Source organism: Nerophis ophidion, linkage group LG02 (assembly GCF_033978795.1).
Source record: "Nerophis ophidion isolate RoL-2023_Sa linkage group LG02, RoL_Noph_v1.0, whole genome shotgun sequence".
NCBI lineage: Eukaryota > Metazoa > Chordata > Actinopteri > Syngnathiformes > Syngnathidae > Nerophis > Nerophis ophidion.
Window position 1 is genome coordinate 7,349,617 of NC_084612.1, and position 19,550 is coordinate 7,369,166.

Here is a 19,550-nt window from a genome sequence, read left to right on the forward strand (position 1 = left end):
TTTAAGTCGGGGCCACGTTAATCAATTCAGGGTAAGTATGCAAAACAGAAGCAGGCGACTGTGGCCTGTAGACCGGATTCCAACATTAAAATTTAGTAGTGTAGTAGACCTAAGTATTCATTAAGTACCACCATTATGACAACATTAAAATACAGTAGTGTATCATTCAAATATCATCCTGAGGGCCATAGATAATTCATTCCTTCACTTTGATACTTAGGCTCTAGCACATATTTAGTCAATGAATTTTAAACAAAAGTACATATCTGACCATGTGACATTTGAAATTAATGCTGTTGTCTCTCCATGCAGCTTTTGGAGGCTACTTAAGTGAGATAGTACACGAGAACACGCCACCTCGCAGCGAAAGCGACGGTTTGGACGTCATGGTGGGGAAAAAGAAAGGAATCCAGGGCCACTACAACTCCTGCTACCTGGATTCAACTCTCTTCTGGTATTTTACAGCAACTCACCATTGTATTATTTGGATTGCAGCTATATTGATTGTAGATGTAGCATTTCCTCGTTCAACTGTGCTGCCCTGAGGCGCAGCCTTGTTAGTCAACTGGCTTGACTTTGACCGCTTACTGTTGTTACATGGCGGGACGAGCAACACCGCCAACGGACCTTAAAGAAAGAGTACTACAGAACCACAGGCAACCTCTTGTTCTAAGTTCCAAAAAAATACAGAAGTACAAAAATGTAGTAATAATCTCATGCCTACTTTTAGATTATTTGGGGACAACTGTCTTCTTTCTTTCCAATCAGACCGTTTTGTTAAAAGGCCCATATTATACTATTTTTTAATAGTTTTAAACTCTAAGTTGCTATGGTAATAGCATTGATGCTTAAATTTACAATTATTATAAAAGTGCTTTTTAAAAGCCCTAGAGATGCATATCAACATTGGTACTCAATTGTTATAAAACTAAACGGTACCTTTGTTGCATATGACGTCACTTAAAGTTGCAGACTCTGCATCGGCCTAAACATGTGTCGTGAAAATAGGTGTTTTCGTAAGCACATTGAAAACCTTTGAACGTAAGGCTCCAGTTTTCGAGCTAGTTCAATATAACGTACCTTATATACAAGTAACTTATTAGCATTGGTGCTGATTTACATGGCAATTTCAACACCCCTATATTTGGTAATCAAAATTACAGCTAAGATGCACGTTATAATGAAGCATTTTTTGTGTAATAAGTACAATACTTACATTACAAACTCTTCAAACACTTGTAGGGCTCAACAAAAGACAAGATTGGCACATTCAACTTAAAAGCAAAGACTACTTCCTGGCTTTGGCAACACACTGAGGACAATCTGAAATTAATGCATGCTTTCAAATGAAACTCAGAAGTGCAAGAAAAGAAGTTCTTACAACTGGGCAGCGCAGTTATTGTTAACGCAGTCTTAATCCTAAATTTAAAAAAAAATTATTGTATTATTAAACTAATTACATTTATTAGACCCTGCCCCAAGTGGAGGAGTTCAAGTACCTAGGAGTCTTGTTCACGAGTGGGGGAAGAGTGGATCGTGAGATCGACAGGCGGATCGGTGCGGCGTCTTCAGTAATGCGGACGTTGTATCGATCCGTTGTGGTGAAGAAAGAGCTGAGCCGGAAGGCAAAGCTCTCAATTTACCGGTCGATCTACGTTCCCATCCTCACCTATGGTCATGAGCTTTGGGTCATGACCGAAAGGATAAGATCACGGGTACAAGCGGCCGAAATGAGTTTCCTCCGCCGGGTGGCGGGGCTCTCCCTTAGAGATAGGGTGAGAAGCTCTGCCATCCGGGAGGAGCTCAACGTAAAGCCGCTGCTCCTCCACATCGAGAGGAGCCAGATGAAGTGGTTCGGGCATCTGGTCAGGATGCCACCCGAACGCCTCCCTAGGGATGTGTTTAGGGCACGTCCAGCTGGTAGGAGGCCACGGGGAAGACCCAGGACACGTTGGGAAGACTATGTCTCCCGGCTGGCCTGGGAACGCCTCGGGATCCCCCGGGAAGAGCTAGACGAAGTGGCTGGAGATAGGGAAGTCTGAGCTTCCCTGCTTAGGCTGCTGCCCCCGCGACCCGACCTCGGATAAGCGGAAGATGATGGATGGATGGATGGACATTTATTAACATATAAACACACGCAAAAGTACTGAAAATTGGTGCTGTTAAGTACCCATATTGATTCCCAGGGAATTGGTACAGAATATTAATTGAAATGTGTAAACAAAAAAATTATGTGTATTTAATGCCAATGAGCTGTTTGTGTAAGTCTGCCTCAGAGTTTGTATTTTCAAGAAGTGCTATTGTAAACTTTACATATATGCTGTAACGTTGCACATATTCAACGTACTAGAAGCCGTATATCACGTACAACAACAAAATATTAAGAAGGGAGACAGAGCGACAAACAAAAGTGCAAAACCAGCATTGCTATGTAAGCCAAAGTGCTAACATTAAAGTAACATTTTAGCAGCAACATAATGCTGGGTTAGCAAAGTCACAGTAGCTGAAGGATAGTTGCCTGAACTCCAGGGTAAATCGGATGATGTGAAGTGAATCATGTTTTTTTTAGGGATTTATATACTGTATATGTCAATTTTACTTTATTTTCTTCTGCCGAAATGTTGATGATGCAATGATGCAACCTTTTTTGTTGTCCTGCAGTCTCTTCTCCTTCAGCTCCGTACTGGATACGGTTCTGCTGAGACCACGCTCAAAAACAGACGTCGAGTACTACAGAGAGACCCAAGAACTGTTACGCACCGAGATCGTCAATCCTTTGCGCATGTGAGTCTCGCTGGATATTTTGTGCATTTTTTTGGGGTTAAATTCCGGAATGCAGAACATCATGCTTGTGACTTCCTTTCTGTGCAGACATGGGTATGTGTGTGCCACCAAAGTGATGAAACTAAGGAGGATCCTGGAGAAAGTAGAAGCTGCCTCTGGGTTTACCTCTGAAGAGAAAGGTAGTGTTTTGTCATAAAACATACACATTTCAGTCTGCCCCCTTCCTCACTGAATTGCATCATGTCCTGCAGATCCAGAAGAGTTCCTCAACATACTTTTCCACCATATACTCAGGGTGGACCCTTTACTCAAACTAAGGTAAGGACTGCAACTTTCACGTGTTATCTAGTGGTCATAGTTCCAAACACAGAATTACTGAAATCCAAACTCACTAAGAAAGAGGTCTTGACTGTGCAGGTCAGCTGGGCAGAAGGTCCAGGATTGTTATTTTTACCAGATCTTCATGGACAAGAAAGACAAAGTTGGCGTTCCCACCATCCAGCAGCTTCTGGAGTGGTCTTTCATCAACAGCGACCTGAAGTTTGCAGAGGTGAATCTTATTGTTTTTTTGGTGGAGTGAGTTGAACCTTATGCAACTTTTCCGACTTGTGTAACTATGGTGAGTGGGAAGGGTTCACCAGACTACTGCTCTGCCAAGATTTTTATGATTACATCACTTACCACCAACAGTCATAGATGGATTAACCTTAGTGCAAATAGTGTATACATGCACTAGTATGCACCTCAGTGCAGATAGTGTGCACGTGCACTAGTATGCACCTTAGTGCAGATAGTGTGCACGTGCACTAGTATGCACCTTAGTGCAGATAGTGTGCACGTGCACTAGTATGCACCTTAGTGCAGATAGTGTTTATGTGCACTAATATGCACCTTAGTGCAGTTAGTGTGCACGTGCACTAGTATGCACCTTGGTGCAGATAGTGTGCACGTGCACTAGTATGCACCTTGGTGCAGATAGTGTGCACGTGCACTAGTATGCACCTTGGTGCAGATAGTGTGCACGTGCACTAGTATGCACCTTGGTGCAGATAGTGTGCACGCGCACTAGTATGCACCTTGGTGCAGATAGTGTGCACGCGCACTAGTATGCACCTTGGTGCAGATAGTGTGCACGCGCACTAGTATGCACCTTGGTGCAGATAGTGTGCACGCGCACTAGTATGCACCTTGGTGCAGATAGTGTGCACGCGCACTAGTATGCACCTTGGTGCAGATAGTGTGCACGCGCACTAGTATGCACCTTGGTGCAGATAGTGTGCACGCGCACTAGTATGCACCTTGGTGCAGATAGTGTGCACGCGCACTAGTATGCACCTTGGTGCAGATAGTGTGCACGCGCACTAGTATGCACCTTGGTGCAGATAGTGTGCACGCGCACTAGTATGCACCTTGGTGCAGATAGTGTGCACGCGCACTAGTATGCACCTTGGTGCAGATAGTGTGCACGCGCACTAGTATGCACCTTGGTGCAGATAGTGTGCACGCGCACTAGTATGCACCTTGGTGCAGATAGTGTGCACGCGCACTAGTATGCACCTTGGTGCAGATAGTGTGCACGCGCACTAGTATGCACCTTGGTGCAGATAGTGTGCACGCGCACTAGTATGCACCTTGGTGCAGATAGTGTGCACGCGCACTAGTATGCACCTTGGTGCAGATAGTGTGCACGCGCACTAGTATGCACCTTGGTGCAGATAGTGTGCACGCGCACTAGTATGCACCTTGGTGCAGATAGTGTGCACGCGCACTAGTATGCACCTTGGTGCAGATAGTGTGCACGCGCACTAGTATGCACCTTGGTGCAGATAGTGTGCACGCGCACTAGTATGCACCTTGGTGCAGATAGTGTGCACGCGCACTAGTATGCACCTTGGTGCAGATAGTGTGCACGCGCACTAGTATGCACCTTGGTGCAGATAGTGTGCACGCGCACTAGTATGCACCTTGGTGCAGATAGTGTGCACGCGCACTAGTATGCACCTTGGTGCAGATAGTGTGCACGCGCACTAGTATGCACCTTGGTGCAGATAGTGTGCACGCGCACTAGTATGCACCTTGGTGCAGATAGTGTGCACGCGCACTAGTATGCACCTTGGTGCAGATAGTGTGCACGCGCACTAGTATGCACCTTGGTGCAGACAGTGTGCACGCGCACTAGTATGCACCTTGGTGCAGACAGTGTGCACGCGCACTAGTATGCACCTTGGTGCAGACAGTGTGCACGCGCACTAGTATGCACCTTGGTGCAGACAGTGTGCACGCGCACTAGTATGCACCTTGGTGCAGACAGTGTGCACGCGCACTAGTATGCACCTTGGTGCAGACAGTGTGCACGCGCACTAGTATGCACCTTGGTGCAGACAGTGTGCACGCGCACTAGTATGCACCTTGGTGCAGACAGTGTGCACGCGCACTAGTATGCACCTTGGTGCGGACAGTGTGCACGCGCACTAGTATGCACCTTGGTGCGGACAGTGTGCACGTGCACTAGTATGCACCTTGGTGCGGACAGTGTGCACGTGCACTAGTATGCACCTTGGTGCGGACAGTGTGCACGTGCACTAGTATGCACCTTAGTGCGGACAGTGTGCACGTGCACTAGTATGCACCTTAGTGCAGACAGTGTGCACGTGCACTAGTATGCACCTTAGTGCAGACAGTGTGCACGTGCACTAGTATGCACCTTACTGCAGATAGTGTGCACGTGCACTAGTATGCACATTAGCGCAGATAGTGTGGACGTGCACTAGTATGCACGTTAGCGCATACTAGTGTACATGTGCACTATGCACCTTAACGCATTCTACTGTGCATGTGTACTATGGACGTTAGCGCAGATAGTGTGCACGTGCACCAGTATGCACGTTAGCGCATACTAGTGTGCACGTGCACCAGAATGCACGTTAGCGCATACTAGTGTGCACGTGCACCAGAATGCGCGTTAGCGCATACTAGTGTGCACGTGCACCAGAATGCACGTTAGCGCATACTAGTGTGCACGTGCACTAGTATGCACGTTAGCGCATACTAGTGTGCACGTGCACTAGTATGCACGTTAGCGCATACTAGTGTGCACGTGCACTATGGACGTTAGTGCAGATAGTGTGCACGTGCACTAGTATGCACCTTAGTGCAGATAGTGTGCACGTGCACTAGTATGCACCTTAGTGCAGATAGTGTTTATGTGCACTAGTATGCACCTTAGTGCAGACAGTGTGCACGTGCACTAGTATGCACCTTACTGCAGATAGTGTGCACGTGCACTAGTATGCACATTAGTGCAGATAGTGTGGACGTGCACTAGTATGCACGTTAGCGCATACTAGTGTACATGTGCACTATGCACCTTAGCGCATTCTACTGTGCATGTGTACTATGGACGTTAGCGCAGATAGTGTGCACGTGCACCAGTATGCACGTTAGCGCATACTAGTGTGCACGTGCACCAGAATGCACGTTAGCGCATACTAGTGTGCACGTGCACCAGAATGCACGTTAGCGCATACTAGTGTGCACGTGCACCAGAATGCACGTTAGCGCATACTAGTGTGCACGTGCACTAGTATGCACGTTAGCGCATACTAGTGTGCACGTGCACTAGTATGCACGTTAGCGCATACTGGTGTGCATGTGCACTATGGACGTTAGTGCAGATAGTGTGCACGTGCACTAGTATGCACCTTAGTGCAGATAGTGTGTACGTGCACTAGTATGCACCTTAGTGCAGATAGTGTTTATGTGCACTAATATGCACCTTAGTGCAGTTAGTGTGCACGTGCACTAGTATGCACCTTGGTGCAGATAGTGTGCACGTGCACTAGTATGCACCTTGGTGCAGATAGTGTGCACGTGCACTAGTATGCACCTTGGTGCAGATAGTGTGCACGCGCACTAGTATGCACCTTGGTGCAGATAGTGTGCACGCGCACTAGTATGCACCTTGGTGCAGATAGTGTGCACGCGCACTAGTATGCACCTTGGTGCAGATAGTGTGCACGCGCACTAGTATGCACCTTGGTGCAGATAGTGTGCACGCGCACTAGTATGCACCTTGGTGCAGATAGTGTGCACGCGCACTAGTATGCACCTTGGTGCAGATAGTGTGCACGCGCACTAGTATGCACCTTGGTGCAGATAGTGTGCACGCGCACTAGTATGCACCTTGGTGCAGATAGTGTGCACGCGCACTAGTATGCACCTTGGTGCAGATAGTGTGCACGCGCACTAGTATGCACCTTGGTGCAGATAGTGTGCACGCGCACTAGTATGCACCTTGGTGCAGATAGTGTGCACGCGCACTAGTATGCACCTTGGTGCAGATAGTGTGCACGCGCACTAGTATGCACCTTGGTGCAGACAGTGTGCACGTGCACTAGTATGCACCTTAGTGCAGACAGTGTGCACGTGCACTAGTATGCACCTTAGTGCAGACAGTGTGCACGTGCACTAGTATGCACCTTAGTGCAGACAGTGTGCACGTGCACTAGTATGCACCTTACTGCAGATAGTGTGCACGTGCACTAGTATGCACATTAGCGCATACTAGTGTACATGTGCACTATGCACCTTAGCGCATTCTACTGTGCATGTGTACTATGGACGTTAGCGCAGATAGTGTGCACGTGCACCAGTATGCATGTTAGCGCATACTAGTGTGCACGTGCACCAGAATGCACGTTAGCGCATACTAGTGTGCACGTGCACCAGAATGCACGTTAGCGCATACTAGTGTGCACGTGCACCAGAATGCACGTTAGCGCATACTAGTGTGCACGTGCACTAGTATGCACGTTAGCGCATACTAGTGTGCATGTGCACTATGGACGTTAGCGCAGATAGTGTGCACGTGCACCAGTATGCACGTTAGCGCATACTAGTGTGCACGTGCACCAGAATGCACGTTAGCGCATTCTAGTGTGCACGTGCACCAGAATGCACGTTAGCGCATACTAGTGTACATGTGCACTATGCACCTTAGCGCATTCTAGTGTGCACGTGTACTATGGACGTTAGCGCAGATAGTGTGCACGTGCACCAGTATGCACATTAGCGCATACTAGTGTGCACGTGCACCAGAATGCACGTTAGCGCATACTAGTGTGCACGTGCACTAGTATGCACGTTAGCGCATACTAGTGTGCACGTGCACTATGGACGTTAGCGCAGATAGTGTGCACGTGTACCAGTATGCACGTGCACCAGAATGCACGTTAGCGCACACTAGTGTGCACGTGCACCAGAATGCACGTTACCGCATACTAGTGTGCACGTGCACTAGTATGCACGTTAGCGCATACTAGTGTGCACGTGCACTAGTATGCACGTTAGCGCAGATAGTGTGCACGTGCACTAGTATGCACGTTAGTGCAGATAGTGTGCACGTGCACTAGTATGCACGTTAGTGCAGATAGTGTGCACGTGCACTAGTATGCACGTTAGTGCAGATAGTGTGCACGTGCACTAGTATGCACGTTAGCGCATACTAGTGTGCACGTGCACTAGAATGCACGTTAGCGCAGATTGTGTGCACGTGCACACTAGTATGCCCTTAGCGCAGATAGTCTGCACGTGCACTAGTGTGCACCTTAGTGCAGATAGTGTACACGTGCACTAGAACACACATTATTAGCGCAGATTGTGTGCCCGTGCACTAGTATGCACCAATGTCCTGTTGTCACCACCTTGCAAAGGTGTTGCCTTCAATGTCCCAACTCAAAGATGGCTACATTGAAATGTAAAACTTTATCTGGGATGCATATTAACATCAAATTAGATGCTGACTTGTACTAATGCAGGGGTTTCCAAAGTGTAGCCTGGGGGCTATTTGAGCTGTTTTTTAACAAACCAAGGCACACTCTTAAAATATTATCAAAAAAAATGAAACAGTTGAATAAAACAGTAAAAAGGTGAAATGTAAGAAAAAATAGTTGAAATGTTGACTCTCATGACAAAAAGCTGCCATGCAGGTTATTTTTTTTTCTTTAAAACTTTCATTGCTCAAAAAATAATAATGAATCAATATATATGTTATGAATTGTTGACCTAATCAAGGCTCCAATTCCGTCGTATAAAAAAATTCCCATTTGAAAAAAAAAACATTGATATAACTGATCAAGAGACTTCAGTGTTGAAAGTGGAAAGAAAATCTATATTTTTAACACTTTAATTAGTGGGGCGAGATATGAGATATCCAATAATTTTTGCATATTTTTTTTTAAAGCCGTCATTGTTAAAAAAATATATTTTGAAGGAATTATTGACGGATTTAAGGCACATTTTGTGTTTTGCGATAAAAAACAGAGTTTTGGAAAAAAAAGGCATAAAACATTTAAAGACCTGAAGTAGCTCTAGAGATGTTAAGTGTTGAATAATAATTAAGAACAAAATATGACTTATTTCAACAGTTTTGTGACTCATACTCTTCAGGATCCCCAGGACCAAACTTGAAGGAGGTTGAAAACATCTACCGTATATATTGTATTAGTTTTGAAAATCAAAACTATCAAAATGGCCCCCCACCCCTCCCCTGCTCTAATGTATCCTACCTGTAAACATGAGGTTCATTATAGGTGTGATAATATACAAAATGTACAAAACATTCACATTGAAAATGAGATTTCCCACTGGTTGTGCTGATTTCTGCCTAAAACTCAAACTCAGCAGGAAAGTTGCTGTCCTCAGTTAGACCACAAGAGGGCGTACCCAGCTCACGTGTTCCAGCAGATGGTCACATTCTGTCAGTTTATAACAGTACAGGACTCGGGATCACATTAACTCTTAACAAATTTATGACAGCCTTGTCAGAAGAACATTTTTCCAATTTTGCAACACTTTTTTTTATTTATTAAGGTTTAAGTCACATGTGCCATTTTCAGTAGTAATACAATTGTAGAAAGAATACCAACCAGTGTATAATAAAGCTGTTTATTACAATAACATGAAACTACTTTTATGGAAGTAGGAAGCAGAGTCGACATTATACATCCATTTTTTTTTGGATGGAATTGTGGCGGCTAATTTGTTGCCAGGGGCCTTTCCGACCAGCATTGATACACCAGTGTGAGAGTGAAGTGTCTTGCCCAAAGACACAAAGGCAGTGACTCGGATTGCGGAACATAGATTAGTACCAGGAACCCTCAAGTTTCTGCAAATAAAACAACTTACCTATGCTCTGATGCCTGGAGGCACTTAACCCTTTAACGCCTATTTTATAAGGCCAAAACATTCTCAACCGTCAAGTGTAAAAAGAAGTAAACCGCTGTGTAAAAAGAAGGCCTTTGACTTTGTAACATTCATAACTGTCTTACAATTGTAAAAATAAGTTTAAAGGGGCTTTGTTATGCAAAACCAACTCTACTAACCGGATGGTACCTGCTTATGTGTACTTGGGATCCTCATTAGTACCACAAAGTTGACCGTGGAGACATTGCAGAGATATTTATACAAATAATCTTTCCTTCCTTAATACTTCCACCAAAAGACCAGTTTGGAATTTGCTGTGTCCTGTGACGTTTTCTGCACTATCTCGTCAGCAGATATCTCCATATATGGTAAAGTTTTACCCGGACAGTTTTGTGCGAGTCTCCCATTCCGTTGTTGTCCATAAGCTCCTTTTTCCACTATCATGTTGTGGGGCAGACTGGCTTGTACATGCATCCTCTGCTGTTGCCATTTCTAGTACAAAGTAGCGTTTAGTTCGAACTAGTGTTTAGTGTGTACTAGTGTGGTAAATTATGTTGATACTTTTCGGTACTTTTCAATACTTTTCTAAATAAAATGGACCACAAAAAATTGCATAATTGGCTTTACTTTAACAAACAATCTTAGGGTACCTTAAACATGTTTCTTATTGCAAGTTTGTCCTTAAATAAAATAGTGAACATACAAGACAACTTTTCTTTTATTAGTAAGTAAGCAAACAAAGGCTCCTAATTAGTCTACTGACGTATGCAGTAAAATTGCCATTTTCCATTCTATTTTGTCAAAATTATGAAGGTAGAAAATCAATTATTAATTTACTTGTTCATTTACTGTTAATATCTGCTTACTTTCTCTTAACATGATCCATCTACACTTCTGTTAAAATGTAATAATCATTTATTTTTCTGTTGTTGGGATGCTTTTCATTAGTTTTGGATGATACCACAAATTTGGGTTTCAGTCCAATACCAAGTCGTTACAGGATCATACATTGGTCATAGTCAATGTCCTCATGTGTCCAGGGACATATTTCCTGTGTTTATAAACATGATATACATTTTTAAAAAACGAGAATGTTGTGATGCCAAAAAATATTGCTGTGATCATAGTAGAATCGACAAGATACGCTCCTGTACTTTGATATCATTACAGTGGATGTCAGGTGTAGATCCAGCCATGCCATTTGTTTACATTTTGACGCCGGTGAACTACGGTGTGTAGTGAAGCATGTTTAGCTATTCCTCGTCTTGCAGTGATGATGCTTGTAAGAAACATACTTTATTTGTCGCCATGGAGGCGAGGATTAGTGGTTTAGAAGTAGCTAAAACACTGCCGACTGCGGATGAACTTTAGTCGATAGCTAGCTGGCCATGTCTTAAAGCACCTCTTCCTGAGGGTGTTTCAGTGTTATAGCTTTACCTTTATCGATAGTTTTAAAGCCAAAATGCGTCCGTTCTCCCTTTTATGTCTACACACTATGTCTGCTTGTAAGTACTCTGTGATTGTGCGCTGCCTAACATGCTCAACATTCAACATTTTGACCAAATAACTACCATTACATGTGTTTTAAATGTAGAAAAAAATCAATATGGAAATTTTAAGGGGCTGTTTGCTTAATTGCATTTTTCAAACCAAACAATATAACTAAAATACCACCGACTGGCTTATGTTATTAGTGGTACAGAATTCTTTTTTTAAGGGTCAAATTTACAAAAAAGTAGTAGTTTATGACTAACAATTTGCAATCATGTTGTTGTTTCAATAGACCATGTAGCTGAACTTCACCAAATCACTATCATTAGCAAATATAACTGTGTGTTATTTGATTCAAACTTTATGTGCTCAACCAAGAAGTGGGGGGATAGAACACCTTCGGAAGTCCATCAAGCCAAAAAGGTGGAACCCTCGCTTACTCGCCAGTACATTTATGCACTGGATGAAGACGGTGTCTGAAGCTGATGAATAATAGCCAGCGAGCCAAGCCAGTTAGTTGTAGGTCTGTCAGCGTGTAGAACCTGGGCATATATATATATATATATATATATATATATATAATATATATATATATATATATATATATATATATATATATATATGTGTGTATATGTGTGTGTATATATATATGTGTGTATATGTGTATATGTATATATATATATATATATATATATTTTAGTTATATATATCCATCCATCCATCCATTTTTCTACCGCTTATTCCCTTTGGGATCGCGGGGGGCCCTTGTGCCTATCTCAGTATTAATTTACACATTTTTTCAAATGATTATTTATTTGATATGTTATGTACGGTATAGCTTCATATTTATACATAATTTTCAAATAAATATATATATCAACACATACATATACTGTATGTGTGTGTATATATATATGTGTACATATATATATATATATATATATATATATACATATACAAACCCCGTTTCCATATGAGTTGGGAAATTGTGTTAGATGTAAATATAAACGGAATACAATGATTTGCAAATCCTTTTCAACCCATTTTCAATTGAATGCACTACAAAGACAAGATATTTGATGTTCACACTCATAAACTTAATTTTTTTTTGCAAATAATAAATAACTCAGAATTTCATGGCTGCAACACGTGCCAAAGTAGTTGGGAAAGGACATGTTCACCACTGTGTTACATCACCTTTTATTTTAACAACACTCAATAAACGTTTGGGAACTGAGGAAACTAATCGTTGAAGCTTTGAAAGTGGAATTCTTTCCCATTCTTGTTTTATGTAGAGCTTCAGTCGTACAACAGTCCGGGGTCTCCGCTGTCGTATTTAACGCTTCATAATGCGCCACACATTTTCGATGGGAGACAGGGTCTGGACTGCAGGCGGGCCAGGAAAGTACCTGCACTCTTTTTTTACGAAGTCACGCTGTTGTAACACTTGTCTTGCTGAAATAAGCAGGGGCGTCCATGATAACGTTGCTTGGATGACAACATATGTTGCTCCAAAACCTGTATGGACCTTTCAGAATTAATGGTGCCTTCACAAATGTGTAAGTTACCCATGCCTTGGGCACTAATACACCCCCATACCATCACAGATGCTGGCTTTTGAACTTTGCGCCTATAACAATCCGAATGGTTATATTCCTCTTTGTTCTGGAGGACACCACGTCCTCTGTTTCCAAATATAATTTGAAATGTGGACTCGTCAGACCACAGAACACCTTTCCACTTTGCATCAGTCCATCTTAGGTGAGCTAGGGCCCAGCAAAGCCGGTGGCGTTTCAGGATACTGTTGATAAATGGGTTTGGCTTTGCATAGTAGAGTTTTAACTTGCATTTACAGATGTAGCGACCAACTGTAGTTACTGACAGTGGTTTTATGAAGTGTTCCTGAGCCCATGTGGTGATATCTATCCTTTACACCCTGATGTCGGTTTTTGATGCAGTACCGCCTGAGGGATCAAACGTCCATAATATCATCGCTTACGTGCAGGGATTTCTCCAGATTCTCTGAACTTTTTGATGGTTTTACGGACCGTAGATGGTAAAATCCCTAAATTCCTTGCAATAGCTCGTAGAGAAATTTTGTTCTAAAACTGTTCGACAATTTGCTTAAAAAATGGTGACCCTCGCTCCATCCTTGTTTGTGAATTACTTAGCATTTCATGGAAGCTGCTTTTATACCCAATCATGGCACCCACCTGTTCCCAATCAGCCTGCACACCTGTGGGATGTTCCATATAAGTGTTCGATGAGCATTCCTCAACTTTATCATTATTTATTGCCACCTTTCCCAACTTCTTTGTCACGTATTGCTGGCATCAAATTCTAAAGTTAATGATTATTTGCAAAAAAAAACAGTTTATCAGTTTGAACATCAAAAATGTTGTCTTTCTAGCATATTCAATTGAATATGGGTTGAAAATGATTTGCAAATCATTGTATTCCGTTTATATTTACATCTAACACAATTTCCCAACTCATATGGAAGCGGGGTTTGTACATACATATATGAACACAGACGCATATATATATATATATATATATATATATATATATATATATATATATATATATATATATATATATATATATATATTTATGTATATATATATATGTATATATATTTATGTGTATATATATATATTTATGTGTATATATATATATTTATGTATGTGTATATATATATATATTTATGTATGTGTATATATATATATATATATATATATATATATATATATATATATATATATATATATATATATATATACACATACATATATATATATATACACGTTTGTGTATGTATACGTGTGTGTATATATATATATGTATGTATGTATGTATATATATATATATATATATATATATATATATATATATATATATATATATATATATATATAGGTATGTGTGTATATATTTATATATACGTGTGTATGTGTGTGTATATATATATATATATACACACACAAACATGTATGTATGTGTGTGTATACGTATGTATGTATGTGAATGTATGTATGTACACTGTAAACACACACACATGCGATTTCTTTTTGCAGCTTGAGTGAGTTTTCCATCATAAGGGGTGTCTTTTTTTCAAATTGTAAAATTTTTCCCGTCGATTACCCCAACGATCATTTGACATAGCTCAGTGATCGTGATGATGTCCAGCACGATACATGGTTGGTTGTCTAAGACCCAGCATTTGTAGTTTTTATGTACCTTGTGATTGCAAACTACTCGAATGTTTTCCAGCAGATAAACCTGTGGCCTTGAGTCCACCGCAACCACTCATGACACGTCCCAGATGTAACGCCAGCAGCGTGATCAGATAGCGGCTTTAAAGAAGAAACGAGACAAATGGGCCATCCACGTTTAATCGTGAACACCCCTGTATAGCGCCAACCAGCCCCTTTTCCTCCACACACTCTCCCGCTTTCACGTCCTGTGTTGCTGATTGCCGCTTTGTGGATGAAGATAATAAGCTGTTTTTTTTTCTTCCCTGCCCCTTAGGCTCCCTCCTGTCTTATCATCCAGATGCCGCGCTTTGGCAAGGACTTCAAAATGTTCAACAAGATTTTCCCCTCGTTGGAGTTAGACATCACAGATCTCCTGGAAGACAGTGAGTCGCCGCTGAATGCTTTTTCTTCACTTTTGTGTGCAATGTGTGTGTTTTGCCGATCAATGCTCGTCTTTTTTTTTTGCTCTTTATAATGAAACTGCGGAGTTGTCACTGCAGCTCAAGTGACGCAAAGTTCAGCCATCTTGAACAATAACACTGCCGCTTTTCTTTTTCCCACACCATCCAGCTCCAAGAGAATGCAGAATCTGCGGAGGCCTGGCCCTGTACGAGTGCAGGGACTGCTACGAGGACGGAGACATCACCGCCGGCAAGATTAAACAGTTCTGTGAAAAGTGCAACACGCAGGTACACAACACACTAGCGGTCTTCACAGGGTCGGCCATGTGGTGGCGCCAAATCCAAATAAATGAGTGTGGGAATGCAGTGGTTGTACTGTCGGAGTGATGTCTGCTTTCAACGTTGCAACTTTTCTCATTTCATCCCACTTATTAACAGCATTTTAAAAATCTATATTTACACTATTTAAAGAAGTTGAATGGCTTCAAGTTTGATCACACACTTGTGCTGGGTTCAGGTCCACCTCCACCCGAGAAGAACAAGCCACAGGCACGGCAAGCTCTGCGTGCCCAAGGAGCTGCAGGAGGGTGCGGGGCGCCAGGGCATCTTCCCCCGCCAGACGATGGAGCTGTTTGCTGTGCTGTGCATCGAAACCAGTCACTACGTGGCCTTCGTCAAGTACGGCAGCGCCGACTCCGCCTGGCTGTTCTTTGACAGCATGGCCGACCGCGATGGTGAGAGTGTCGTCCTGTTTTTTTTTTTTTTTTTTTTTTTACCCAACAGAAGCTGCTAATAATAGAAAGTTGTTGTTTTTTAAATAAATACCGCTCTTCTGGGTAAAATAGTAAAAATAACAAAACCAAACATAAAGGTGTCATTGCGAAGTAACACTATGAGAATTATATAAGTAAAAAAAAGAAAAAGGAGAATACATATTTGATATGTAGATATGTAAGATAGCCAATGGCTAATTTCCATCTACAGTCCCTTGGCAAGTTGATGTTAAAATGAAGAAAAAAAAACTTTTGACCTAGTGCACAAAGTCACAATATCACAATGTAAGGTTTAAGTGCTAAATGTGCTGTTATTGGCACTCCATATACCTTGTACATTACATGAATGCATAAAGCAATCAATAAAATACATATTTCATATTGTACACTTCAATTCTTCGTTTCACACCAGTAGCCTCGAGTTACGATTTAAATGTTGACCCCCCAAACAGCCACTTTATCAAGGCCTTTATAAATTAAGCTTATGTTGCTAGTTCCCTTATATTTACATGTATTGTTTTCTATGTCCTTTGCCTTTTCCTGCATGATTTTGGACACACAATGTTTCTTTTTTAATATTGGAGATGCTGGGTTTTTTGTGTTGCTCAATAATTTATTTTGATTTGTTGTGTCCAAAATACAGGTAAATAAACAAATATAATACTAAATTGTAAAAAATCTTAATGAATAAATTAATTAAACAAATAATTTTACAATGTTTTTAACATTGTATTAGTAATGAAAACTGCGGAAATACTATATAAATTATAAGGCATTATTATTTTACAAAAACTTTTATAAAACAGTTCCTTTTTATTTTTTTATTTCATTTGTAAATGCGTGCTATGTAAGTATTTTGTGGTTAATCTGTTTTTATTTTGAAATTATTAAATAATATAAAATATCAAAAACAATTATATAATCAATAAATGTTTACAACATTTTTTTTCACGTTTTGTCCAAAATGCAGGTAAATAAATACTAAATTACAAAAAATGTTAATTAACAAATACATAAATAAACATTTCTAAAATAATGTCTTTAACATTTCATTAGCAATAAAAATTGCAGAAAAACTATATAAATTATAAGGATTTTTTTGACAAAAACATTCATAAAACAGGTTTTTTTTAAGTTTTTTATTTATTTTCAAATGCGTACTTTGTAAGTTTTATTTGTGGTTAATCTGTTTTTATTTTTGAAACTATTGAATAACATAACATTTCAAAAAATATATATAACATTCAATAAATGTTTACAAATATTTATTTTATCTTGCGTCCAAAATATAGGTACATAAATAAATGAGAGGTTCCAGCACCCCTCGCGAAAGGGACAAGCGATAGAAAATGGATGGATGGAAATAAATATAATACTAAATTACAAAAAATCTTAATGAACAAAATAATTAAATAAATAAACAGTTTCAAAATAATCGTTTTAAAATTTTATTAGCAATACAAATAGCGGAAATACTATTTTAATTACAAGGCATTTTTATTTGACAAAAACAATTATAAAACAACAGTTCCTTTTTATTTCATTTTTAAATGCGTACTATGTACGTTTTTTGTGGTTTATTTTGAAACTATTGAATAACATAAATTATCTTTTTTTATTTTACAATATTCAATAAATGTTTACAAATATTTATTTTTAAAATTTTGTTTTTGATTATCTTTTTTATTTCACAATTTAATTATCACATCACACCAAATTAAATGAATACCTACAATGGTAAATGATACAAGGTATTGCTCAACTCTTCACACTATATTTGTAAATACAATGAAAATATAAAAAACTAGAGGTTTTGTCACTGATAAAAGAAGTAAAAATAAGAATATAATGCTAATGTCAGTTTTAATTTAGTTCCACAGTGCAGTAGATTTGTAGACTTGTGTTTTTGCTTTTTAATAGCTTAGTTTATGTCAAAAAAAAAAAACTATTTCTGGTGTTAACTGATATGTGTTCTTTTTACATCTGTGGCTTTTCAGGAGGCCAGAACGGCTTCAACATTCCGCAGGTGTCTCCGTGTCCCGAGGTGGAGGCCTACTTGAAGATGACGCCCGAGGAGCTGCACACGCTCGATCCCAAGAGCATCCAAGGCCAGGCCCGACGGCTGCTGTGCGACGCCTACATGTGCATGTACCAGAGCCCCACCATGAGCCTGTACAAGTAGCCCCCTCCCCTCGCCCACACACGCCACCGCCTCCCCCCTCGTCGTCATCCTCCTCCTCACGACGGCCGCGAGGCAACCCCCTTCTTCTTTGGGGGGGCAGGAGACTTCCTGGCAAATTTGGAAGAAGGGAGAAAAAAAAAAAAAAAAAAAAAGTCTCGCTGCCAGAGAGTTAACCCTCTCCGGTCAAGATGTTGGAGGGGCGGCGGGCTTATTTTGCACTGTGCTTTTTCGTTGAAGTGTCGTGTTCTGGTCCCATGTAGCTTCTCTGTGTCTCAGCTGAGCGGGTGGAAGAGGCGGAGGACGGTTTAAAGGAGGCCTGCTGGGATGGGGGCTCTTCATAACACCTCATTATAGGAAGAGACTCCGTAGCGCTTCATGTCACACTCGTGTTCTTTCTTCTCCGCGTGCCCGGTTTGTACCACCGGTAACCAATGTAGCCGCACACCACTAAATTATCAATCCGGAGATGATCTTTTTTTTTTTGGTGTTATAGAAGACACAAATTGATCCTCCGCGCGAGTGACGGGGACGGGGGCGGGTTTTGTGCAATGGCCGCTGCGCAGCCGCCAGCGCGGAGGTGAGCTCCCCGAGACGATTTAGCTTCATAACATACAGTATTCGTCTGTGACTCCATCAATTAGAAAAAAAAAAAAAGAAGTGAGATTTTATGTTTACGAAGCCCCGGGAGTCGGCGCCGACTCGCCAGCCTTTCTTGAAGATGTGACATGCAGCAGATTAACAAAAGAAAAAAAAATCCAGATGTGATCAAATATTATTTATTTTAATCTAATGTTACAAAGAAAAACTTGTGTGTCCCTTTTTAAGGAAATAAAAACAGGGTTGATGATACTGTTTCTTAAGTCTGTTGATGCAAAATGGTGGAACCGTACTACTGACTGTTGATGATGGACACACGGCCGGGCAACTTGAAGCTCAGTTTGACAACGGGTGGAAAAGTGCACTGGGAAATGCTTGGGAACGTGCGTCCTAATGTGTGTCCAAAGTCCCTTTTTAGATGAGTCCACCTCTGGAGGGTTGCACTGTTCCTGCAGGAGGAGACTACTACGGTATGTCCCGCCTTCAGGAGACCTCTCCAGAACCAGACAAGGTTTTTTATTTATTTCTTTTTTTTTTTTCCAAAGTGTTTTTCTCAGTTGAAATCTGTCCATTGTGCACAAATGTAACAGGTTGGAATTTGATGTCGGTCATGTTTGCTGTACATGTTTCATGAAATAAAATGCAGTTTTTGGAAGTGCACAGCAGGGCAGCAAGACTTTTGTTAAGCAGAATGAGGTGAGTTTTTGCTTTCACTATCAGGGAATTGTTAATATCCGGATGCTACTCGCCGTGGTGTAGTAATGTTGGCATTTTCCAGGTTGCCACTTTTGGTCAAAAAGTGACAAACACCCTGAAGACACGAACAAGTGAGTTTTTGTTAAGCTGTATTAAAAATGTCCGG

General features: G+C 41.2%; 1 protein-coding gene across 2 annotated transcripts in view; it reads left to right on the forward strand.

Annotated features, from left to right (window-relative positions):
* The window catches only part of cylda (cylindromatosis (turban tumor syndrome), a), a 56,319-nt gene extending 36,971 nt beyond the window's left edge, over positions 1-19,348 (forward strand). For both annotated transcript variants that reach the window (XM_061877018.1, XM_061877026.1), the window contains 9 exons: positions 313-454; positions 2,662-2,784; positions 2,872-2,963; positions 3,036-3,102; positions 3,202-3,334; positions 15,010-15,118; positions 15,306-15,424; positions 15,654-15,870; positions 17,907-19,348. In XM_061877018.1, the coding sequence (XP_061733002.1) occupies positions 313-454; positions 2,662-2,784; positions 2,872-2,963; positions 3,036-3,102; positions 3,202-3,334; positions 15,010-15,118; positions 15,306-15,424; positions 15,654-15,870; positions 17,907-18,091 (1,187 nt within the window). In that variant the 3' untranslated portion in view covers positions 18,092-19,348. The remainder of the gene's footprint in view (positions 1-312; positions 455-2,661; positions 2,785-2,871; positions 2,964-3,035; positions 3,103-3,201; positions 3,335-15,009; positions 15,119-15,305; positions 15,425-15,653; positions 15,871-17,906) is intronic.
* The last annotated feature ends 202 nt before the right edge of the window (positions 19,349-19,550 follow it).